At 40.4% G+C, this 26,824-nt stretch overlaps 1 protein-coding gene across 9 annotated transcripts in view; it reads left to right on the forward strand.

Annotated features, from left to right (window-relative positions):
- GABPB1 (GA binding protein transcription factor subunit beta 1) overlaps positions 1 to 25,012 on the forward strand; it is a 31,742-nt gene extending 6,730 nt beyond the window's left edge. For 3 of the 9 annotated variants that reach the window (XM_084817198.1, XM_084817200.1, XM_084817201.1), the window contains exons 2-9: positions 1,797 to 1,904; positions 3,716 to 3,883; positions 6,045 to 6,239; positions 7,447 to 7,594; positions 8,080 to 8,193; positions 14,457 to 14,642; positions 16,727 to 16,842; positions 21,992 to 25,011. In XM_084817198.1, coding sequence (XP_084673324.1) covers positions 1,797 to 1,904; positions 3,716 to 3,883; positions 6,045 to 6,239; positions 7,447 to 7,594; positions 8,080 to 8,193; positions 14,457 to 14,642; positions 16,727 to 16,842; positions 21,992 to 22,144 — 1,188 coding nt within the window. In that variant the 3' untranslated portion in view covers positions 22,145 to 25,011. Of the gene's footprint in view, positions 1 to 1,796; positions 1,905 to 3,715; positions 3,884 to 6,044; positions 6,240 to 7,446; positions 7,595 to 8,079; positions 8,194 to 14,456; positions 14,643 to 16,726; positions 16,843 to 21,991 lie in introns of all 9 variants that reach the window. The other 6 variants (XR_014785367.1, XR_014785368.1, XM_084817199.1 and 3 more) reach the window with 4 other exon arrangements.
- Positions 25,013 to 26,824: the final 1,812 nt, after the last annotated feature.

Consider the following 26,824-nt stretch of genomic DNA (forward strand, 5'->3'; position numbering starts at 1 on the left):
TAGGCTGCCAGAATGGCTACCCAACTTTCCATTAGTCATGCAGTAATTTTATCCCCATCTTCAAATTCAATCTGATTGTACAGTGGCAAAAGCTGTGGGAAAGCCAGAATAGCAATAGCCTCTTTGAACTCAAACTGATCATGATCAAATGTATTTCTCAAAAACTGTAGCAGGAAGTTTTTCTGACTCAAGATAAAAATTAGTCGTAGGGTCCATACTATTCATCATTTTGTTTAAAATATTTAAAGCGGCTTTTCCAAAATCACTCAAACCTGGTTATTTTAAAGAATAAAAACACAGTAAAACAAAGCCACAATAAATAAATAAAAACCCACTGCAAAATAGTAATTAAAAGCAGTCGACAGCTCACAATGAAAGCTGAACAGAGACAAACCTCCCCTGACTTCAGTAGGTAAAGCATTCCAAAGCAAAGGTGCTACAGTGGTTAAGGCCCTACTCCTACCTGTTAGTGTCCTAATTTGACTTAAAGAAGGTAGAACAGCGCATGAACTCCCAACCACCACTTAAAGGCTGCTGTGCCATAAACCCCCTAATCTACCTACCCTACCTACTTAACAAATATATGGCTGTTATAGAATTAGAATGCAGAGCTTCTTCATTTAGCCATTAGATCACTGTAGAGCATGGCTAGATAGCATCACCGATGCAATGAATATGAACTTGAGCACACTCCGGGAGAGAGCGCAGGATAGGAAGGCCTGGCGTGCTGTGGTCCATGGGCTCACGAAGAGTCGGACATGACTGAACAACAACAACAGAGCACACAACCCTGATTATACATGAGCAGCTCACCTAAAAGCCACAGCTACTGTTTTGCTGTGCTGGAGCTGGAGCCCACCGAGCAAGAAATCTATATATATGCTTAAAAAGAAAGACATCTCCTTCATAAAATAACACCAACTGGTTCTCATGCTGCCAAATTGTGGGGTTTTGGTAGTGGGAGTGAGTGTGCATGCTGGTGGCTGCTCATTCGTTCATTTCTGCTGCAATAACCCAGAGGCACCGCATCCCCAGGTTGTCTACGTGACATCTGAATCTGGAACTGTGGGTTGTTGGGAGACGAACAATCCAGGTTCAAACTTCAGGTTGTTCATCCCCCAACATCCCAGAGTTCCAGAGTTGGGCATCATATTATCCAGTGGAGGTGAACACACACGTGTGCGGGAGACAAGCATGCATGCTCCTGCTGCATTTCCAACAACCCACAGTTCACAATGTGTAAATCATATCGTTTGAATATTCTATTATTGTTATTGTTATTATTTAATAGATTTATATGCTGCTTGCCATATTTTTGAAAATATATAGGCAGTTATATTCTATAGTGGCCTTTTAAATAAACACCTGTCTTGCTAAAGGATTTCTAAATATGTTTGAGTAGAAAAGGAGTGCAACACACTACAGGATATTATAGTAAAGTTTTAGGACCTAAAACTTAGGTAGTTGGTCAGAAGCCTGAAAGGGGAAATCGGTAGAATGTGCATGAAAAGGCTTGAAGTAGGCTGAACTGTTGAAGTCTTTACCCAATGGTTCACCTGGTAGTGCCTTCTCCTAACTTCAGACTGGTAGCAAGCTTTGGCTGTTCCATGATGTCCTGAGTTCCTTACAGAAACTCAATTAAGCATGTGTACTTGGTAAGCTCTGATATGCCTCATTTTTCAAATATTTTGCAGCAAAGCTGACAAACGTTGCCTTATTTTTAAATATATTTGCTGTTTCAGAACTGGCATAAGTTGAATGAACCTAATTCTTTTTCATCTGAAATATTTTGCTAGATGTCCCTGGTAGATTTGGGAAAGAAGCTTTTAGAAGCTGCACGAGCAGGACAAGATGACGAAGTTCGCATTTTGATGGCCAATGGTGCGCCTTTTACTACAGACTGGGTAACAACCATCCCTTTTTATTTAAGTTGCATTTTTGGTTTTGTGTTCTTGCGTATCTTCCTGAGAGAATCACTTTGAATTAATGACATTTGTAGTAAGTGTTATGTATAGTGTATGAATGCAAATTCTGTAACAAGAACAAGTTCTGCTTGGTCTCAATCTGGCTTCTAAGATTTTATCATGCATTGCCCACAGATGATTCTTGAAATGCTGATTTCTGCATCTTAACAACAACAGTAACAGCAAGTATCTTAGGGCACAATCCTATGCATACTTAGACAGAAAGAAGTCCTACAACTCTCAGTATTCCCCAGCCAACTTGGCTAGCTAAGGAATGCTGGGAGTTGTAGGACTTTTTCTGTCTGAACATGCATACCATTACACCTTTAACCACTAAGCTGTACCTCATCACTGCACCAAGTTCCATGCTTGTACAATGTCATCATGAATATGCAAAATACAGTCGGCTTTATTTATAATTCCATTTATGTCAAGTCATAACTTCCTTTAACTTTTGCCTGCAACTTTTGATACTTACCTCTCAGTTGGAGGCACTTTAGCGTTATGTTCAGACTAAATCAATTGCTAATGAGTTTCCCATTGCTAGGATTTTGATGACATTCCACTTACTTTATGTGTTGTGATATTTTTTTTACATTAGCATATATGCTTTGGACATCACTGGTAACTTGTTTACCTATAAAATCATTGCCTGTGTTTGCACAGAACGATAAGTCAGAATCCACAGAATCCTGGCTTATTGTTTATGAGCAAATATGCTGGTTACGTGCTGCCTGATGGCTCCCATTTGGCTCCTCCCGCCATTGCGAGCAACGTCAGTAACCAGAAACTGACCAACAAGAAAAAGCTACATCAGAACCTGGTTACTGACTTGTCTCTCACCTAACAAGCCAGGAATCAGAAGCCAACTTCAAACCCTGGCTTCAGATTCTGGCTTGTTAGAGGGAGCAACAAACCAGTAGTTCCAGTGTGGATATAACGTTAAGCTTTTTCCCCCTGGTGAGTTCCTGGTTACTGAAGCTGCTCCTGCTGGCAAGAAGAGCAAAGCAGAAGTGATCAGGCGTCACCATGCTTACTCATGAACAGTAAGCCAGGATTCTTCAGAGTTCTGGCTTATGATTTTGTGTGAACATGTAGCTTTCTGAGATGGAATATGAGATCATCAGTGTGGCTGTGAAACTTAGGCTTCAAAGTAATTATGATTGTATTATTTGTCTGACCACGTTTAGTTAAATGTTCAAAGCTTTTCTACATTCCTAAAGAAAACATGAATCATTAATTCAAAGCAAAAAGCACAACATTATATAATCTTTCTACTGATTGCTTGAGTATGTGTTAGTTAGGATATCCATGAATTCAGAGATGGAGGACAAGCTGTATAAGTAAGAAGTATTTTCATTCTGTGTTCTGATGACTTTAGTGACTTCAAAATCCAAAGTTGGGAAGACCTGGAAAATGTGTGTGAGCTTATTGAAAATAGTTTTGTCCACAAGAATTTCCACAAGATCACAGGAGGTTGTAGAAAATCTCCCCTTTAAACCTTTTATGGTACTCAAAATAAATATAATATTGTTAGAAATTTAGTTTTTGTGAACCGCCCAGAGAGCTTCGGCTATTGGGCGGTATAGAAATGAAATAAATAAATAAATAAATAGATGTCATTAAATTAGAGGATGATAACATGCAAATGTTCTGTGTACTCAAAACTAGACTAGAAGGTGGGCAGGGATGGAAGGAAAGCCTTACACAGTGATTTTTGTTAACTATCCACTTCATACATCATGTTGCAGTTGGGAACATCTCCGCTTCATCTAGCAGCGCAATACGGGCACTATTCAACCACTGAAGTGTTACTTCGAGCAGGTGTAAGTCGGGATGCCAGGACCAAAGTGGACAGAACTCCATTGCATATGGCAGCTTCTGAAGGCCATGCAAGCATAGTAGAAGTTTTACTTAAGGTAACTCTATTTTGTACTAACTATACAAAGGTTGAAATACAAGTTAATTACTAGGTGACATGAATATGATTTTTCATTATCAGTGGCATCTAAAGGAGCTTTTTAAAACACTGCTGGATTTCAGAGGGCCATGGCGTGGGTGTTCCTTGTGCATACTCGGGCTTTTCTGGACCTCCTCCTTGTTGCACTCTCTTTCCTCCAACCCCACCCCTCCAAGCTTCTCTGCAGGCTTGAAGTATGTGATACATTGCAGTGAAGGAATCTGTGGCACTTCCTTGTATTCCAGCCATGCATGAGGCTCTTTGGAATCCTGTCAAAGAGAGCAATACATTGCTTTAAATTGGGTGGGAAACCTGTGGCCCTCCAGATGTTTTGGCCTAAAACTCCCATCATCCCTCACCATTGACTATGCTGGCTAGGGTTGATGGGGATTGTAGGGCTAAACATCTGGAGGACTGCACATTGCCCACCCCTGATTTAAATGGTACATGTTCTTAAATGTTTGTATTTTAAAAACCGGTATCACCTATCAGTTCCAGTCCTAATTTTCTAGCTTGAACATTTGTCAGGGCATGTTATAACATAATTATCAGTCTATTCCCTGAGTCTCCATGGAACTCCCAACTGAAATTGGCTTCTTTCAAGACCTTCCCTTTATTCCACTATCTCCAAATACTTTGGCAACAATCCAAAATCCTTTCTTAAAAAATACCCTGAAATTGTGGAAAGCTTGGGCCAAAACTCGAGCCCCTCCTACACTCTTCCCTCCACCGCTTAATTTCATTGTAGCCCAGCTTTTATTTTCTAATCCTAATAGATACTCTTAATACAACGAATGGAAATCATGTGGTTATCTTTAGACTTTTTATTTGAGAAAGGAAAAGCATTATCTGAAGCCAAACTAAGTGATATGCTCAGAATCAGTTGGATGTGGAAAACTCAAATGGTAACTTTTGCTGCTTGTCTCCTAAGCAAAAGGGAAGGGGCTGTTTCATTGTTTTTGAAAATATGTGTACCTAACAATCCAAAACAATGAGAGGGATGGTATTGCTGATATACAGTATGTTAATTGAAAAAACATATGGAACAGAGAACGGTTTAAAAGCTGTTTAGGAAAAGGCAATATTCAAGATGTTCAGTGGGAGCCCCTTTGGCACACAAAACCCATTGAAATGATTTCTTCACAAATCAAAGAGGCAACACTTAATTTACTGCAAAGAGGGTACTACAACTCTAGTTAGATTGCAGCAGATAATAAAACGCTATGATCAGAATGTTGGGGGGGGGTATCAGGAAAAAGAAACCTTAATCCATATGTGGTGGCATTGTGAAAAGTTGTTTATGCTTCTTATAGATGTCTGAGTATCTTGATGTCAGGGTGGACACTGAGCCCATAGAATCCCAGAGTAGTTCTGATCCTGAGGAAGAGGGGTTGCTCCTGGGAGAGGAGCGCACTCATCTTTCCCAGGGCTAACAGCTGACCGAGATTCCTCCCACCAGCATTCCTAGCTTAGATAGCAGTCCTGGGAGTGACAGAGCGTGGGAAGCAGACTTGCTGGATGTGTGACGCCGACGCAGAGAGCGGCGCCAAATGGAGGGCGCAGAAAGGAGGCGTAGTGCCGGGTTGGCGCACAATCAGTGGTTGCGCCCAGAGGATCCAAGGGAAAAGGGGAGGGACTCTCCCTAGCCCTTAAGTTCAGGGTCTGCCAGTGATTCCCTTTCAAACAGGGACCAACTGTTCCAACTTAGGGCATAGGTACTCTGCTGCTCATATCTAGTTGCTAACAGTAGAGTTGTTAAGTTGTAAAAGAGGAATAAAGCTTTGAAAAGAATCCCTTTGTCTGTGTCTGGACTTGGCCACTGGGTTAGACTGAGAGAGGCCTCCAAGGAGCCCTTGACACTTGACACCCATATGTTGTTGTTTTTGTCACGTTTATGGTATTGTTGTTATAATGGAAAAAGAAATAAAAACATATGTTTTTTTTAAAAAAAACAAATAACACCACATATAATTAAGGAATTATTTACTTGATTGTGGCTGGTAGTGTGGTTAACGAAATGGCAGCAGGAATGGAAGTAACTCTTAGATTGGCTGTGTCTTTCAGTTTTTAAAACCTGGCACAGATTTGATCTACTTTGGCTTTTTTTGTTTTAATTATAGCACGGTGCTGACGTAAATGCGAAGGACATGCTGAAGATGACTGCTCTTCATTGGGCCACAGAGCACAATCATCAAGAAGTAGTGGAACTCTTAATAAAATATGGAGCAGACGTCCATACGCAGAGTAAATTTTGCAAAACGGCATTAGACATTGCTTTAGACAATGGATACGAAGACCTGGCAGAAATATTACAGGTAACTCAAAACCCGCTTCTATGAAGTCTTTCTTGGACCTCCATGGCCTCACCTTTTCTCTGTAGTTTGCTGTCTGTTAATTATCCCCTATTCCATTGCCATTGCTTCCTCATCACACTATACTCCCCCTTCCCCTTTGGTCTATATTTGATTTTAGGAAACTACCCTTTGCAGGAAATATGCCACTATTTTACTCTGTATAGTTTCTGGAAGACTGTCTCTATATATTTTAATGAGTAGCAATAATTGCTATATATCAGCTGTGGTTTTGCTGAAGCCCTCCACATAATCTGCTTAACTTCCATTGCTCAAATCCACTGAACCCAACCTAGATGTGTAAAAAATTGTAGCTTTGGCAACTATATAATATTCTGATGAGTGTGGTAGATAAACTTTAGATACTCTCCTTTCAGTCTGTACATGGGGAAGCATTAATACTTTTGCTTTTACTGGGAGAAACTCATCTTTAATACTTCTGTTCCCTGCCAAATACCTGAAATTGGAGGAAAAGGGTCACTTTGAATACTCTGATCCTGGAGTCTGTGCATTATAGCAACTGTATCTTGCCAGTTTGTCCTGGCCATAGTTTCCTTAGGTAAGGGATTTATTGATGGTGAGAAACTTATTCTCCTTATTCTTATGGATTAGATCCCAGTCTAACTTTATTATGACATTAGGGATGAGTTCAAGGTTTATCTATTGATGCAACCTACAAATAAAATAAAAAAGTTATTGCCATCTCTTCTGAGATAATTGTCTACAACTCCCATGCCAATACTTGTTGACAGGATTACAGCCTTGAACAGGTTTCTGGCCTTTTTAGTTATATAACTTTGAGACATTCCTCAACCATTTATGTGAACAGCAAAGTTCCCACTCGTTATATTGTGTGTGTGTGTGTGTGTGTGTGTGTGTTTAACCTAGTATCCAAAGAAGAATCTCAAAGAGACACTTGTTGACTGATTCCCACTGTTCTTCTGCTAGGTTTTCTTGCTCTCACAGGATTCCTGTCTGCCTCGCAGTAGCTTGGCTGGTAGTGCATGACCTCCTCCTCTACAAAGTCCCCTGAATACCCAAGATGAAGTATCAGTCTAATTTCTGAATGCCTGCTTTATCTGCTGTGAATCATACTGACACTTTTCTATAATGTGTTTTCCCCCTAATGAATGTGGAAAAAAAGATGTTATTGTTACCTTTTGTGTCATAGATTGCAATGCAGAACCAAATCAACACAAACCCAGAAAGTCCCGACACTGTGACGATACATGCAGCAACACCACAGTTCATCATTGGACCTGGAGGGGTAGTGAACCTAACAGGTCTGGTATCTTCTGCAAATACATCAAATAGAGCAGGTATTCAGATGCACAGGGGATTGTAAATGACTTGCTTACCCTGTTAATCACGCTATTAAAGTATTGGAAAATGATGGTAAGCTTACAGCAAATGCATTGTATTTTTTGCTGTTATTGTCTCCTGAATCTCTCATTCTTGGAATAGCAGTGCAGATTGTGGTAAATGATTTTAAAATTGCCTAAAGCTTGGCTTTTGAATTGTGTCTTAAAGTGATTCCTTGCAGATTCAGAGAGCTACAGTGAAAGTGTGGAGCTTCCCTAGTCATTTCAATGCAGGTGATAGCTTCACTCATGCAGAGAAATGTGTACATGAAATTAAGCCTACTATTGAAGTGGCTGGGAAGTCTGCATGTGCAGGAGCTATTGAATCACATGTCAGGCTCTGGATCTGGAGACAAGATGATGTTCTGGCATATATTTGAAAGGAATATTTATCTAAGCTTCTGAAGTGGTTTGTGGATTGACTTGGTATTTCCTCTTTGTAGATGACACGGGAGTGTCTGCTGTTCAGTTTGGTAATTCCTCAACTTCAGTATTGGCAACTTTGGCTGCCTTAGCAGAAGCTTCAGCTCCATTGTCCAACTCATCAGAAACACCAGGTGAGGAAAAATAATATTATTTGCATGGATTCACTTTTAATTAATTAATCATAATCATAAGTAAACAATGCACAGTCAATTCAGTTTGGTTTTCAGCATTCCTGTGATGCCATGTTACAAATTTGTTTTCTAAGTTCTCTATTTTGTTGAATTGGGGCCCTTATACTGACCCTGGGAAACCTCAGTATTATCTTAAAAAATACACTGGCCAAACTTCTTTATCCTAGGGAACAGAAATCACACTTAGATGAAAACAGAGGAAAGCACTGAAGTTTCTTCCAAGGCAAATCAGTGCTGGCATTACTATGACCTCTGAACTTGATTCCGCAAGCTATGTGGCTGTGCCTCCAACAAGGGGTCCCCTTTGTCTCCTTGTGCAACCTATAGGGATTAGACCCTTAAACAAAGTAAGAATGGCTATAGCCTCAGCTTCTCTCATTATTTGCTGCTAATTAATACATCAACAGCTGAACCTGTTCTCTCCTCCTGCAAGCTATGGGAAGAGGACAAGGTACCAGCTAAAGAGCCACTGAGAAAGGATACTTATCAAACTGCCTTCATCTGTTTTAGACATCTGCCCATCTCATTTTAGATTGTCCCTTTGGACAGCAGGAGGGAAATGGGCATCTTTTCCCTGCTTTTCCAAAGCCGTTTTTATAGAATCATAGAATAGTAGGGTTGGAAGAGGCCTATAAGACCATCAAATCCAACCCCCTGCTCAATGCAGGAATCCAAGTCAGAGCATCCCTGACAGATGGCTGTCCAGCTTCGTCTTGGATGCCTCCAGTGTAGGAGAGCCCACTACCTCCCTAGGTAATTGGTTCCATTGTCGTACTGCTCCAACAGTCAGGACATTTTTCCTGATGTTCAGCTGGAATCTGGCTTCCTGTAGCTTGAGCCCATTATTCCATGTCCTGCATTCTGGTATGATGGAGAAGAGATCCTGGACTTCCTCTCTCTGACAGCCTTTCAAGTACTTGAAGAGCACTATCATATCTCCCCTCAGTCTTCTCTTCTCAAGGCTAAACATGCTCAGTTCTTTGCGTCTCTCTTCATAGGGCTTTGTTTCCAGCCCCCTGATCATCTTCATTGCCCTCCTCTGAACCTTAAAGTGTGGTGCCAGAACTGGACACAGTACTCAAGATGAGGCCTAACCAGTTATATACTTGTAATATGCTGGCCGCAGAGATTATAACCAATTGTTTGGCCTATTTAAATATGGCAGTAGAACCACCTGGAACTTTCTTTACTGAAAAGATCTGTTGTTCAAGGCTTCTACAACAAGCCTGACATTTTTGTATTTATTTAAAGCATTTTTACCTCACTCCTCCGTCAAGTAGAGTCCCAGAACAGCTTACGTAAGATCAATAAAAACCAGATAGTCCCTGTCTGCAGACTTACAGTCTAAAGGACATGACACAAAAGAAAAAGAGGCATGAGGAAAGCAAGCAAATTCAGGGACCTGTTCTTAAAATTACATAATATTGGAATAGAAATGCTTCAGGGAGAGAATGAGCCAATGGAGCTGATCTCTCAGCAGAGCTGAAGAAGTGGCCCTGCTTTCCATCTCTCCCCCTTGCTGCAGCCTGATGCAGTGGCTGTTCCAACGTGACAGGTGCGGGAGGGAAGAGCTGGTTGATGGAGCTGGTCTCAGCAAAGCTGATGGAATGACCCTGCAATCCCATGGCACCCTCTGCTCCAGCCTGATGAAATTTAAAAGGAATGTGCTGAAGAGAATGGGACAATCTGCCCTGTTATCATACAAATTCAAAATACAAATACGTACAAAAATCTTGTGCTTTTTGGTTTTAATTTTTGTGAACTGCCCAGAGAGCTTTGGCTATTGGGTGGTATAGAAATGAAATAAATAAAATAAAATACATAATATTCTTGTCTGCTTAAAAGCAGATTTGCAGAGTTAACGGCAAGTCTTTTTATTCTGTTAGGTTTATCAGAAATACTTGGAATTTACACAGTGACCTGCTTTGCATGTAACGAGAAGCCACTGTGGGTGAATTTCCCTGCGGGGCTTCTCATTGCGGCTGTAGCCATTTTGAATATTTGAGCCACAGCAGGGTGGGGGGCGCCGCAGCTTGTCATTACATGTGAACCCAGCAAGGGTGGGTTGTTGGGGTGGTTAACAAGCCACTTGCAACCCTAAAACAGCCCATGGGGTCTGGGTGGCTTGTCAATCATCCCAACAACCCACCCTCACCAAGTTTGCATGTAACAACAAGCTATGGCATGCCCTCCGCGACAGCTCAGATATTCAAAATAGCTGTCGCAAAGGGAAACCCCATGGTGAATGTCATCCATTGTGGCTTCTCATTATGTGCAAACTGGGTCAAGTGCACACAGACTGATAATTGTTTTCAAAGTTAGTCCTTAATTGGTCTCAAACAATTTGCTACTTTAGAATGGTTGGACATAGTGATTGTATTAAAGGTACTGGTTGTGTTTTTTATTGAAGGGCTACCTTGTTATGATACTGTTGCTGTGCCAGCTATTAATAGGTGGTTGTAAGATGACTTTATCTTTACTTTCAATTTGCCGTTAATAATTGATAACCTGCAGTACAGCCCTGTGACTCCCTAAAGACCAAGAGTTTTATCATGGCATAAGCTTTCATTCAGTAGCACTCACTTTGTCAGATCTATAAAGTGGGCTCTAGTCTACAATAAAATTCTTCATCTTTAAGGTGTCACAGGACATTTTGGCTGTAATTGTCTACCCACTTACCTGGGAGCAAATCAATGGGACTTACTTCCGAGTAAACTTTTATCGCACATATGGGCAACTCATGAGGTGCATGCGGCCTCAGAGGTGCACTGTGCAACCTGCTGTGGGGGCCCAAGCTCCCACTGCTGGGTTCCCCCCTCCCCACAGAATGTGTGTTCTCCCAAACCTTCCATTTAGCTGTTTATTGGGCTGTGGGGAGCTTAGTTTTCTTTGGGAAGGTAGGGTGTGGGAATGACCCTTCCTGCTGTCTCCATCACAATCATGCTTCCACCAGCCTGCCAAACATCTGGGAAAAGTGGCACTATTCTGTGTGCCCCCCCCCAACAGTTGTTTGGTGGGTTGACAGGAGGTGATTTAAATGGAGGAGACGGTGCATGGTGAGAGACATAGCTGGGTAGGGGGGCTGAAAGCATGTTGGGATCTCTGCATGCAGGAAGGGGAGATTTGCATCTCCTCTTCCCTGCCCATGGAGATGGAGGGGGAGAAGTATGTGTGGAAAAGCTGTGTGTGTTTGTGTGCTTGTCTTTTTGTGTATGAGGAGGGGAGGGTGTGTGTCCCATCTACTACCGGACCCCAGAGGATTCCCCAGTCACCAGTATGTCTCTCCACCCGAAAAAGGTTCCCCAGCTCTAATGTATATGCATTTATTAATGCCTGAGTTTACATGCAAAGAAAAGCTAAAACAATCCACTGAGACTGGAAACTAGGCTTTTGATTATCCCAGAAACTCTAAAGCAGCCTTCTTCAATCCTGGGCCCTCCAGATCTGTTGGACTACAATTCCCATCTGAGTAGACATGTATAGGATTGTGCTGTTGTTCAGTTTCTATTCTGCCCCTTCCCCAGGGCAGATAACAGTAGTTAAAAATAAAATGATGCATAATAAAAGCAAACTCAGTTAATTAAAGTTATCGCAACTACTTAATTCTGTCTGCTGAATGCCAGTCTAAAAGGGAAAGTTTTAACAGCACATCTGGGAAGTATACAGATGCAGACTTTGGACTTCTAGGGCAAGGACATTCAGTACTTTTGGTGCTACCTGAGAATACCTCTCTGTATTCTCATGGCACATGAATGGTACAGTCAAGAAGAGCTCTCAGTTGATCTTGATGATCATGTTAGTATAAAGGACAGAAGGTGGTCTCTGAGGTATATAGGATCCAAGCATTACAGGCTTTATATCTGTATTCAACTCTGGTTACTTAAGGGTGCAATTCTATGTATGTTTAGGCAGAAAAAATGCCCTACAACTCCAAGCGTGCTGGCTGGGGAATGCTGGGAATTGCAGGACTTTCTTTTGTCAAACATACATAGGATTGTGTATTTACTAAGAGTATTTACATTATTTTAAAAGTTTTAATGGAAAGGGCTTCAGTGCATTTGTATGCATCTGTCATGGCATAATTACTTCTCTTCCACAACATTCCGAAAAGTTTAAACATAATTCTTAGAATAATTCCAGAAATACTCAGAAGGCAATAGTTGCTATCATTATTTGAATAGAAAGGTCACTGTGAATAGGAATGTAATTAATGACAAAGATGAAAGCTTCTGTCTGATGTTTGACGTTTCTGACATAAACCATAGTTTTAGATGGAAAGCCTTCTGGTGTCCACTCCATTTTTTTATATAAACTTCAAAGCTCCTGTTTTTAATATAACACTGCCTGAATGTAAATGTAGCTGCTTGAATGTATTTGCTTATGATACTCTTTGTGCCTCAGCATTTCATTGACTTGTAATGGTATATCTCTGTTTAAAACCAAAAAGAGGCAGCATAGATGCAGCCTGCCTATTGATAGTTTAAAGGCCTAATAAATATCTAGATACAGGAAAATACTGCGGAGTGTTAACTTTTTCTAAAGGTCAAATAATATTTGCTCAGTGTAACTGAGATGTAAAGTATCACTTGTACCTGTACAAGCTCCCTAAATGTAGAAAACTTCAGCAAAAGCATCTTTTGGTCTCAGCTGAAACTTTAGGGCCATTGAGATCAGTGGCAGAATTCCTGAGCAGGATCAGCATTTCAGCAGTTCTCCTGCAAGAGAGAGGAATCACTTAGAAAGAATGAGGTTAAGATTTCCTCCATAAACACTCAGAGTTCTAGTTATTTTTAACTACTTAGTGTACTTATATACATGCATGCATATATACATACTGGTAAATACAACTTACAAGAACAGATAGGTTTGGGTTTGCCATTACAAGTTCCATTTTCCCCAGTTTGAGAAGTGTGTGAAGTTCCAATTTCTCCTCAAGCATCCTGTCTCTGTACCCTCTGGTTGGCAACATATCTAAAAGGGTGTATTAACCACAAGCTTTTCCCTATAAACCTCTCTCTTTTCAAAGTAAAAAGATGATTTTGGGAAACACTTCCCAAAATTCACTCTGGTACAAACTAGGCCTACTGAACCAATATTTCACCAGGTAATCATTGTTTCTCTTAGCTACCCCATCCTATACCTATCTTATACTATCTTTGCTGCTATTATGTATGAGCAAAAACCTGATGGCAGGTTCATATAGCCATTTGCCTTAAAATAAACTCATTTACAATGCCTTATAAGCTTCCAACAAAGGACTTAAAATATTGGTTGGCCAGTGTCTACATGATGTGTGTATCAAATTCCAACTTTCTATCTGTTGAGGAAGTACCCCAACAGTTAAATATACCCCATCAGTCAGCCAGTGAAGCCAAATCATTTGCAGCTCTCTCTATACTAGTAAATCCAATTTGCCTTATTTCAGGCATTTCCTTGCAAACTGAGAATAAATGTATTGGTTTGCATCAGTCATTCGAATTTAGAAAAATGTATAAAGGCGCAATCCTATGCATGTTTAGACAGAAAAATGTCCTGCAACTCCCAGCATTCCCCAGCTAGCTTTTGTTGCTACCTGAGAATACCACTCTGTATGTCCTTGCTGTCCAAAGAATGGCACATGAATAGTACAGTCAAGGACTTTATTATGTCTAAACATGCACAGGACTGTGCCCTAAAGGTGTTTTTTTTCTTCCCTGAACAATTACAGCTGTTTTTGGTAGTGTAACCATAGGCTTATAATGGGCATGTCCTGTATATGAAAAAGAGCTTTAACTGCTCTGGTTACACAACTATCACACAAACTGTGTTTTGATTGTAGGAAAATCAATGGGATTTGAAGGCAAGCAGTTTAGTTTCTGAAAGGCCTAGATACTTCATCCCCTCTGTTTCTGATATTCAGGCATAAGACATTGCTTATGTAGCTAAAATGGCAACATCTATGCACAAGTATCAGTGGAATTGAGACCCCCAATTTTGCAGAAGTTCAAAAAAATTAGGACAAAAACATCAAATGGGAGGAAATGGAAAAATGGCAGGAGGGGGAATCAAATGGGGTATCCTGGAGGAGGGCATGGCTGGCTTACTGGACCAGTGAGCAGGAGCATTCCACACTGCAACATTTTGTTCCAGGCCCAACTGGTAATTTCTAAACCCAAGCTTGTTGATAAATATCCTGATTGCTTGTATACTTTTTTATTTAACAGTTGTGGCTACAGAAGAAGTAGTGACTGCAGAATCTGTGGATGGTGCAATTCAGCAAGTTGTCAGTTCTGGAGGTCAGCAAGTTATAACCATAGTAACTGATGGCATTCAGCTTGGAAACCTCCATTCCATACCAACCAGTGGAATGGGTCAGCCTATTATTGTGACCATGCCAGATGGGCAGCAAGGTGAGTGGAAAGCAAGAGGTAAAATGAGAACTTTAAATCCTCTTTTGAAAAACGCATATAAACATTTTGTGGGTTGTACTTGACTCAGTATTCACTGTATCCCTTGAATGTGTTTTGAGCGGGGGAGGGGGGGAATGGAGAGGAAAAATATAGGTGGACTAGAAAGAAAGAGGCTGGAGGGAGCAATTGTTGTTGTTGACCAGTCGTTAAGCCGTGTCCGACTCTTCGTGACCCCATGGACCATAGCACGCCAGGCCTTCCTGTCCTCCGCTCTCTCCCGGAGTGTGCTCAGTTTCATATTTGGAGGGAGCAATTAGCAAGTGTCTAACACTCAATTTCCAAAATAGGAGAAAAGAGTTCCACACCATGCAATCACATTTAGAGTACGTGGAACTCATATGTAACTAAATTAGGGTCAGTTATGCTAGTAAAGCAACCCTTGAACACAGTTCAACCTTTGATTCCTTTTTATATTCAAGAAGTAAATCAGAGGTTGAAGTGGGTTGTAAGAGTTAACAAACCCTGGCAATATCAAGGACTTTGAGCAATGAAACCCGGTTGCAAGGTACAGGATTTCCATGCAGTGAACACGATGTACTGCCCCGGAGAGTTCTTTTTGGAGGTTACCTCACTTTCAGGAAGCACCATATGAGAAAGGGGAAAAGGCACTGGAACAATGGAAAGCTTTTAGTATATCCTACAGAGATTAATTAGTTTCCTGTATGTAGCAAGAAGGAAACTGCTTCCTTGTATCTCTTCATTTAACTGAAGAGTAGGCTTCATATAAGGCACAGTTAGAGAAACACAAGGGCAGATGAGGCAGTCAGAGGATTGGTGAGTGGGGTCGGGCTCTGCTTAACCCCTCCTACACTTGGCAGTTATCGCCTGCACATACCTACCCCCACCCCACCCCTCAAGCTGGGCTTACTTGTTGTATTGGAATCTAGCTGGGGGCTTGGATGGAGATCAACTAAAAACAGACAGTGGGAAAGGCACCCGCAGGGGACAATTAGCAGGTTGGGCAAGGGTTAAGCACCCACAGTTCTCTCCTACAAGTCCCCCATGCCCCCCCCCCCATTTCCACAAAAATATTACAAGGCTGGAAGCCTCATATTTCTCTAGTAATGTTTAACTCCGCTCTAAGTGAACCTCCATTCTAAGTGAACACACGAAAAGTTTCCCAACATGTCCACTGAGATGATAATGTATAATGATGTCATGTTTTCCATACTTTGCACGTGCAGCTTCTTGAACGGGTGGAAATGTAACATTAGCCAAAGTTAAGGGAGTGGGTTGTGGGACTGTGTCTATCCATTCATTCCTGTGTGTAAACTTTCCCATATGAACCTGCCTATTCATTGAGATAATCATCTGTTTCAAGTGATCCTGCCTTTGGAGGTTTGGCAGGTACCTAACAGTGCCAGGGCCTTCTCTTTATTAGTTCCCTGATTGTGAAATACTCTCTCCAGAGATACTGTTCAGTGCCTACCCTGCTTTTAGGCACCAACTTAAAGCCATTTTATTCTCTTGAGCTTGTGTTGGGCACTAACATGATTTTTGTCATATGTCTGCCTATTTTGCAGCTGCTAATTCTTTTACTGTCTTGTGTGTGTTTTAGATTGATTTGAGTGGATTTTATTTGACATTACTTTATTTTGGATTGTAAACCACCTTGAAGCCCTTGCAGGGGAAAACATGGAAAACCACAATTTATCAAGATGGGATAACTGCAGCCTGTTGTTCCATCTGACCAGACCAACAGTTGTTAAACTTAACTATGGTTTATTTGAAACAAGCCATGGGTTATAAGCTGACTTCTTTCAACAAACCATAGTTAAGATTAACCACTGTTTGGGCTTCAGCTGTCATGCTAAACTGTGGTTAATCAACAACGAAAACCAAAGCTTCCAATCTCCAGGAAACTTTCAGCTGCGCTGGAAAAGGGCTGAGCAGGGGATGGGGCGATGCTTGAGCCTGAGGCTTGCTACAGCCCATTCCCATCACAGTAAATCATGGTTTGTCGCAACATCCAAACACAGCCAACCCAATCTTTCTATTTTTGACACAACTTATTCTAATTCAAGTACTTACAGTACCGGCAACAGACATTGCTGAAGAAACGGTGATCAGTGAAGAGCCTCCAGTCAAGAGACAGTGTATTGAGATAGTTGAAAATCGGGTGGAGTCTGCAGAAATAGAAGTAAGAAATCTGTTAGCTGAGATGTTTTATGCAGATTTTCTAAACTGAATGTTTATTTTCTTTCTACTGAATAGTTACAGTTTTTTGTACTACCACAAAATAAGGAATTTATAACTCCATTATATGTTTGTCTCTAATATATATGATATAAATGTTTATTACAAATGCCCTATCACATGTGGTTTGAAAGCTGGAAGTGTAATCTCACAGTTCCTTGGTAACAACCCAGGATTTGGTGTGAAAGGAGAAGCCAAGTAAAAAGATTTTATTTTGGGTAAAGTAATTTTCATGCTATTATTATTAACTTAAAAGTGAAATATTTTAATTACTATGCATAGAAATGCTAAAAGTTTCATATAAAATGTATAATAGATTCTAAAGAGGTTTCTTGTTTAAAATGTGTATAAAATCAGGACATTTTTGAATCCACCTGTATTTCTATATCAGCAGCATTAACTCCATTTTCATCTTTATTTTGCTCAAAAGTCTACCCACACCACAACTGTGATGGTAATGTTAGGACACTGTATTTTCAAAATTCTGTATTGCATTAAAATACCATTTTGTGCCTTGTGAATGGTCTGGAAGACTGTGTTATGCATATTTAAGTTTAGAAAGCATATTTATTCTGTTATTTCTCCTCTCGGTGTGGTGTCAGATAAAGTACCTTCATTGTTCTGAGGTATGAGTTTTAGTGCAGAATTTTCTTGCTGCACTTTTTTATGTGGGCAAAATTTTACACTTACAATAAAAAGCAGGATTCTGTTTACACATTAAATATTAGTCTTGAATTTTTCTTATTTTAAAAAACAAGCTTCTCAGTCACAATATTTGAGTGTCCTTTGTAGTTAGGTCACAATAAGAATTAGTTGGATGTTAAAAAGACAAGTGTTCATTTGAATGTCATTTGAAGCTTGCATTTTAAATGCCCCATGGATCTGGAACATTCCTAGAGTCAGAATCGGGCAACCCTTGCCTGTGGCGTGCTCAGCATTGTCACTAAGAAGACATCTACATCCTAGGTCACTACCATTAATATCTTTGTTGCTTTCTGACTTGAATCATGTGTCCTTCACTGTGAGATAAATGACATGCTGGTTTTAGGTATACTTAGACATTTCTATTTTATTATTAGAGTTATACATTGCTATCAGTGTACATGATACGTTACACAGGAAAAATAAGCAAAAACAACAACAAGTCCCTGCCATGAGTAGCTTGCAATCTATATTTTGACAATGGTGAAGCAAAGAGGGAAGTAGGGAGAAGCAAGGATAACTAGGGAAGGTTATGAGCAAATGTGTCATTAGGCTTCGTTTCGGTGGGGGATGGGGACTGGGGTTAAGCCAAAGGCTTGCCAGAGAAAGTGGATTTTGAAGAGGGATTTAAAGGATGAGAAGTGGCACTGTGTATTTGTTGAAGGCGGGAGTTCTAAGCAAGAAAGAATGGGCAGAATTGCTGGGAAACAGGAGACCTTGGGTGGTTAGAAGTGTAGTCTGACTAGAAGTTAGTTATTAGGCATCTAAATTGCTGACATTTTGCATATCGGCGCACAATTCAACTGGGTGTTATGAAAACTGACAGCGACAGAAAAAGAATTTGGAACGGGAAAAGAAACCAAATCTCTAAAACTGTCTGTAAGATTGACTTACTTGGCAGTCTTGAAGATACTTACCCAGAAGTAAATCTTGCTAAGATCAATGAGGCTCACTTCCAAGTAAACATAGTAAAGATCATGTTGTAAGCAAAAGTAGATATTATTAGTGGGAAAGGGAAGTAGGTTATTTTTTTAACTCCCATTCCATTTCAGCAAAGCAGTATTTACAGATGGACAGTGCCTTTTATTTTAGTACTACCTAGTGATTAAAGTGGAAACCATGGCTGAAATTAGCTTATTTATAAAAACATGGATAACTTTAAAAAAGCTTTTATTTGTATAAGGGTCAGAACAAAGCCATTTCCTCGGCAATTATTTTTAATAAGGTAGAAATGCTGCCTTTTCCGTCATGGAAGATGGCAGCATTTAATGAGCTGATCATTTGTGTTCACCAAAAATCCAGTCTGGGATATTTTATAGGATGGAGAAAATGTATCTTGCTTTGAACTCAAGTATTTTTCTTGACCATGAAACTGTTCTCTGTCATCAAATAAAAATAGAGGAGGTGGGTTGGATAAGCTGAATGATTGCAAAATACAAAATCCAATCCAGACACCATTTAAGCAGTGTCCTTTGGAGAAATAGATTTAAATTAAAGTCCACAGTTAAAACTCATGATGGATGTATGCTTTGAGTAAGAATATTACCAGAGCACCAAAGATGCTCTAGAGCACCAAACACCAAAGAAGTGATAATAACCCTCCTACTGCACAAAAAACGGTCACATAACTTTTTAAAATAACTGTGTTATGTGACTAATGTAACAGAAACAAACATGTTTTGTGTCTCTTCATGTTGAAATGGGAAATTAATTTTATCATCAGCGGGAACAGAATCAAGCCTGAAATCTTTCTAGAGCATAGTCTTTCAGCAGCAAGTTGTCTATCAATTGGTTTCTTTTCTCTCTCCCAAATGTCTTACTAAAATGTACAGTACCCTGTGCCAAGAGGCAGCTCATCCATCCATTGAACCTTCCAGTTTAGGCTTGTGAGGCTTTGCCCCGCCTTCCCTTGGATTTTTATGTATACCTGTCTCTCCAGTTCTCATTGGCTGATGTCAGTCCAATCCTAAGTGCCATACTTCCTTACATGGCACAACCAGAAGTAATGTCTCATAAAAGACAGGGGTATCAGCATTAATTGCTGAGCAATGGGTATGTGAGACAGAGGACAGCTCCCTGGGTGATCGGATGGAGATGGCTAGGTAGACTGGCCCATTCCTATTAGCATAGGGCAGTTCTGGTGTCACAGGTCATACACACCATATGACCCTCACCAGCAACTAGTTTCACTCATGGGCCACTTTGAATTGGGAAAAAGACAAAGGTATGAGAGTGAGAGGAGAATCTCCCATCTCACTCAAGTCTGTTTTCCCTGCCTGCTTCCATGGTCTGAAACACATGAGCAAAAGGATCCCTCTCCCTCATGCCAGGATTCAAGCTCGCTCTCACAATTTTTCTTCTGGAGGGAGTGCAGAATGGAGGGAAAAGACAAGGTGGTAGGGTGGGTGGGTAGGTAGACAGCACCCACTGAAAACAAATTCACCCACTGTATGTGTGTGTGTATTCGTATGAAAGGCAGTTTACAAATACCTTAAATAAGTATATAAATAAATAATTTCAGAATGATTGTGAAGGTAAAGTGAGAGAAAGGTGTATTTTCACTAGCATGTTCCAATAGCTCGCAGACTGTGTCCTCTGGCAGCCAACTGCATATCTGATGTCACACTGGGGGACCCGGCAGGCAGAAGAACCTTGGCATCTCTGACTGTGATTGACCATGTGGTGCTGATGTTACAGAAGGGACCATGGCAGCCTAGTGGAAGGCAGCTAAGTGCTAATGGGAACTTGGGAGGCTTAAGAAATTGAACCCTGAGACCCTTGTCCAAGCTTTACAGCATGAAACAACGAAAATGTTGTGTACACTCCATGGGCTTATGTGTGACTCTTTGTTCATGTAAGTTGTTTGAGTGGTTTTGGAGCCCTTTGATGGAAGGTCGTTGGCCACAGACAAGTGATGCTGATTATGGTATGTGATAGAATACAGCGGTAAAGAATGTTAAACATAGATGATTTTAAATAAAAGGAGGAAAATGGTGTTCTCTTAGCTGCTACTGGTGTAATCTTCCAAGCACAGCTACTGCATATGCTGCTAAGGTTCAGTGCACTGGCACTGTGGTCTGTGGGATTAAGTAAACTGAGTGCAAGCATTCAGGTTTAAGGTTTGTAGATTGTCGACTTCCATCCCAATCCTAAACACAGTCTGTAAGTCCAAAACACAGGCTGCGTTTCCAAGAATAGAATCATGGCCTCTAAAGCAATCAATAGCTATTTAGACTGGAAATATGAATACTGCAGCCCACTCACACTTCTGCTTTTTCCTCCTGGAGGTTTGCTAACCATCAAAATTGTTTTTAAACGATATTTCTGTTGAATTAGGTTGACATTTCCTCTTTGTCCCAGGAGCTCAGTAAAATTGGATATCAGCCATTTTTATTTGAAAGCAGCAATGCCCCATCTCTAAAGGGCTCACTGTTTTCACTAAGGTTTAGGCATACAAAAGAAAATCCATTCCCTTCCTCCAGTTCCTTGGCCTCCCAGCACGCACACATTTTCTTCAGCCATCTCACAGCATTCTTATGAGAATAAAAGGGGAGGGATGTAGAACTATGTGCGCTGCTGTGAGTTCTTTGGAAGAAGAGTGGGATACAAATTAAGTAAATAAATAAATTTGTAAGTCATTCAGGAGAGTTGTTTTTAAGCAACAGAATTTGTAGTTAAAGAATTCTATTCACCAAACTACTAAATGGACAATTGGATTATTGTTTTTCTTCTCTCAGCTTAAATATCCTGTTGGTAAAATTCACTAGAAGGCTATACTTCTCAACAACTGGCCAATTACTCATATAAGAGATTTTCTAAAACAGCCCATTCTGATATTTTGATACATCTAATTGCATGCCTTTTTGTGATATTGGCCACATCCAGACAATCATACCTAGGCTTAATCTCAGACATGAATAAGCCTTGTACCTCTGCATGCAGTGACTTTGCTCCCCCCTTTGGGGGAGCCACCATCAAACCAGGAAACTATTCTATTATTCAGACTGGGAAACTATAGGTAAGGTTTCAGCACAAACCAAGATATTATGTCAACATCAACCCATGGCTGGGTTGTTCTGAAACTGTTAACTGTAGTTTCCTGGTTCAGATGCAATGGAGGACTGTAGGTAATGGAGAACTTTCTGGTTTGTCCATTTGCTGTGCAAAGGAAGGAGTGAAGCGGTTGCATGCAGGGATATAAGGCTGAAACATTTATTTCTAAGTATAAGTTCCAAAAATGTGCCACCTGCTCTATCTCAGAGTTCTTGTATATTTGTCCTTAACTATTTAACAACAAATTAACATTCTTTTAAAAATTATCAACTAGCTTATTGATTCAGTTTTCACTTGATAGACATTTGACAAGACTGTTCTGTTTTTTATTTTAATAGGAAAGAGAAACTTTACAGAAACAGTTGGATGAGGCCAATCGAGAAGCACAGAAGTACCGCCAGCAGCTTCTGAAGAAAGAGCAGGAGGCAGAAGCCTACAGGCAGAAGTTGGAGGCTATGACTCGCCTCCAGACTAACAAAGAAGCTGTTTGAATGGTTGAAGCAAGCATTCTATAAAGCCAGTTAAGAAAACTGCAGTACAATCTGGACCTGCATGCCACATAGGCACGGACCCAGGATTATATGATAGAGGAGATGCTACAAGGTTTGAAACTGGACTTAAGCCATGAGCTCTGGTGAATTTCTTGTATCATATAACCCCCCCCCCCCGAATTTAGACATTTTGTGCAAAAATATTTAAAAAGAAATACTGTAAATAGTTGTTTTTTTACAGTTCCAAAATTAGTTGCGTAATCTTTTTGAAGGGATCCACAAACATGCAAAGCCAATGTTTTTGTGAGCTTTTTGATTTTAGTACAAAACTGCTGAAATACAGAACAGTTTTAAGGGTGATAACTGTTGATTTAAACTGACAGTGTAAAAAATGAATTATGTGACCGAACCAATCCTGAAAGCTAGCAACTTAGACCTCTGAGTAAATACCTTTCCTGATATAAATCTTTTGTACAGCTTTAAGTAGTTGCCCAGAGTCTCTGAACCCTGCCCCCTTTTCTAGAAAAAAAATTAATTTTTTATATTTAATTCCTGATATATTCAAGTAGATTGACATGTATATGAAGCTGATATTTTTTAAACTTTTCAGTTTGTACATATGCTGCATGTTTTTTTTTATAATTTCTATATACATCTTAAGTATTTTTCAGGAAAGATGAGGGAAAATTATGAGAAAAATGTTTAACCTATAGGTCATGGGTGGCTGGGGGGCGGGGAGGAAAATAAGCTGGTGGGTAGTTGTTGGGGTTGTTATTTTTTTGATTGGGAGTGGCATTTCTTGGAGGAATGTAAGTTGGGAGAAGAAAAAGAAAACCCAAACCAGTATTTATGTAATATATGAATGATTTGAAACTATTACAGTTGGAGCATGAAATCATATTTCCAGTGTATCTAACAAATCTGGGCCGCAATTCTGCAGGTGGAGATCAAGCTGCGAAGAAGCTCTCCATAAGGCTCTAGCGTAACTTTCCCTCCCCTACTGTGCCACCACCTGCTGGAAAGGCTGTTCCTTGACAGAATGTTCACATCACAGCACTATACATAAGGTGGATGCAATGAACCCCAAAAGAGAATGGACTGGATGGATGGTTGGTGGGGGAGATCCCCTTTAAGAAATCTATTGATGAAAGAGACAGAGCTGTACATGATAAGATATGTATAATTGTGGTTGACCAAAAGCCGATATGAATAAGCTGAGCTTGTAAAACAATTGACAGTGTCTGTGCATGCAGACAGGTATATGGCGAACAGGTTGTACTAAGAGCTGTACAAATTACTGAAGAGGGTGGAAAAAAACAGCTGTTTGGCAAGAAAGAGTTCAAATTTATGTAAAAGAATAACATAACATTCCACTTCTCTGCACATAACACAAAGCATGGAAGGGCTTTGGCTCAAAGTGAACACAAGTCACAGTGTGTATGGCACGGCAACAGCATAGAGAGATGGTGCGGTGATATAAGTTAAGCAAGAGCCTTTTGAGGTTTGTCCTCACATGCAGCTGCTCCTCATACTGCTCTCTTTCTGGATTGTAGCTTTCATGTACTAACAATATAAAATGTAGAAAAGTTGGGCACAGTTGCTGGGATCTTGTCCTCTACAAACCCCCTGAAATGAATGAGAGTAGTTAAGAAGATGGGCTCTTGAGCTGTTTGGATTCACTTTAAACAAGAACCACACAAGTCCCCATGCTCTTGTATTCCTTCTATTCTACTACTATTGTGATCTGTGCTCTTTTTTGTTTCAGTGGTGCTTGCAAAGGAAAGCTTTTGTTTTGTTAATGTTTGTGCCCCCTCTTACTGTATAGCAGTACTGGAAATATTTTCATTGATTTTATCCACACAGCAAACTGAAATCAAGATTGCCCTAATCATGAATTCTAGAGACAGGGTTCTGCACTTAATATCTGCAACCAAACAGCAACATTTTTGGGGTTGGGGGGGTTGGGGGGGGGCTGCGATGGCTCTGTTGTCGCCTACAGTTATTTCTGATGGATATGATTATGTTTGGATTGCTGCTGTTATAAAAAATCAGATCTTTGGCATTTCCAGTGTATAGTGCTTTAGGCCTTTAAAGCATTGTAATATCAGTGGATAGGAGGATAATCCTAAATGATCTTACAAGTGAGAAATCCCAGTTGATAGAAATAAGTCTGTTTTAGGATTGGGACCCTAATCTTTAGCACACCCATGGAAAGTAGGTAGGTAAGTAGCACTTGGTCCCAAACTGGGGGAAAAGGGGCAGGAGGAATGTTACAAGATGTTCTACGGGCCTCACAACTCAGACCTGCTCTACACATAAAGCAGAATGAAAAGTAGATTGGACTGTACCACTACAGATTGCAGGTGGGAGCTGCCATTTTTGAATGCAACAAGAAAACTAGTATATCAGGGGGAATGGTTCTAGTCCAGCTGTCTCCCTGAGGTGCTGGTTTTGTACTTGCAAGAAGGCTTTCTTACACAAAGGAATATTCAGAAATGTGATTTCCTCACTTGAATTCTCAGGTGGTACAATCTATTCTATGACATCAACTTGCTGCAAACATTTACCCTGCATAGTGGTACAGTACCAAGAGAAACATTCAGACATTTGTGGCTTGTAGACCTTCACTTAGACCATACTGCCTTAAAGATTACTAAGTGCTACACTGCATTACACTTCAAACTACTGTGCAGCTCCTTTATTTCAAAATATACCTTGTATTTGATTTGTGCTTTGCTGTGTCTACGTTTCAGTGCTTTTATGAAAATGTACAATGTTAGAAATCATCTAGATTACCTATACAAAGTAATTGCCCTTAAAACTACTCTGGCCTACTTTTTCTATTTACAATTAAATATCTTTTCCACAAATACAGTCTCAGTTCACATTTTTAAAGTGGTTATAACTACGTGCATTTCTTTTATAATATTTATAGACATGAGACCTTACAGGCACTTAGTAAGGCTACAGCTGCACCTCTTGCTGTCACTCCTTTCCCACTTGCTGTGGCCAGAAAGATTTTCATTTTGCTGCACAGCAGGCAGGGCAGGAGAGTGGGCAAGAGGACTGGTGGAGTAATGGGGCAGGAGGCAACTGCAGCCTCATATGGTACCGGTGTATTTATGCATGGTATGGAGGAAGTGGATAGAGAGAACGTTTTGCTCCCTTTCCCATAATACTAGAACTCAGGTGACCCAATGAAACTGACAATTCAAGACAGACATGAAGATGGTGCTTCTTTGCACAACACATTGTTAATTTATGAAAGTAACTGCCACAAGAGGTTATGGTAGTCGCTAATTTTAAAGGACTAGATAAATTCATGTACAGGTCTGCCAATGACTATTTGCCCTGATAGCCAAATGGACCATAGGAAGCTGCCTTATACTGCCTCAGACCATTGGTCCATCTAGATCAGTATTGGCTACACTGACTTTCGGCAGCTTTCCAGGGTTTCAGACAGGAGTCTACATTCAGAGGTATGCCACTAAATACCAGTTGCTTTCAGGTCCTGTTTCAGGGTTTCCCAGAGACATCTGGTTGGCTACTGTGGAAAGCAAGATGGTGGACTACGTGGACCTTTAGTCTGATCCAACAAGACTCTTACATTCTTATATAAAGGCATAGATACTGCCTTCTGGCAAGGAGGTGAAAATGCTAACTGACTGCTGTGTCACAAATGCATTGTGAGACAGAGGGCTGCAGCAAACATATATACAGCCAACTGCAGTTGGTCAACATGTACGTCTACAGTATTTGGGGCAACTTCACACATGTAAACTTTTTAGGTGAGTACTAAGAATGTAATGTGTGAATGTGACAGATGGGTTTGCAAATAAGTGTATCTTACAGGTACATTTGTCAAGGAGCGATGAGGATATAGCTATCCAAATGGCAAATCAAGTGTGAATTGCTTTTCATTGATAGGCCAGAGAGAGTGTTGCCTGTTGCTGAAAGCATAACTGAAAAAGGGGTGGTGGGGAATGGATGGAATATGCATAATATATTATCCCCAAAAGTTTAGATGATGATAGAAGATCAAGGCTGCAGCCCGTTGAGCTGAATGTCAACTACTGAATAATCATGCTTAGGTTTGCACTAAAAGTAATGTAAAAATGGTATCAAAGTAAGAACATGATATAGCAGTCGGGAGTGTGCAGTAATAAGCCAGAAGTATGTGTGTTTTCACGAGGGGAGAGAACTACAGACACACACCACATAAATAACCTATTAAACAAGTAGACTACTATTATGTGGAGAGGCTCTGCTGATCAGTCATCTCATGAAGATGATGACACAGCAGTGAGGAGGAAGACAAACAATTTGTTTGATCAGTTTAGTGTTTTATTGGCTCTGTGTACCATTGCCTAACAATGTTACCTAGAGCTTTGGAAATAATGGTGATCTGAGGTTGAAGTACGAGGGTGGAATAGGGCCTTGGACTGTTATGGGATACATGAGCTTAGGAATAGCCAATGTATTACAAACCAAAACTCAAAATCAGATGTAACATTGCAATGTGGAACACCTGTACCTCTCTTTTGTGATCGAAATTTTTACCAGACCATGATTAAAACTCAGGTTTCTGAGAGATGGGGGCAAATAACATGCTTCATGAACCACTGCCTCCACCATCTATGCACTAAAATGGTAATTGTCGCATTTTGGTTCTTTGGATTG

This window comes from Heloderma suspectum, chromosome 11 (genome assembly GCF_057233095.1).
Source record: "Heloderma suspectum isolate Gila_16-S chromosome 11, 16-S_ref, whole genome shotgun sequence".
Taxonomy (NCBI): Eukaryota; Metazoa; Chordata; class Lepidosauria; order Squamata; family Helodermatidae; genus Heloderma; species Heloderma suspectum.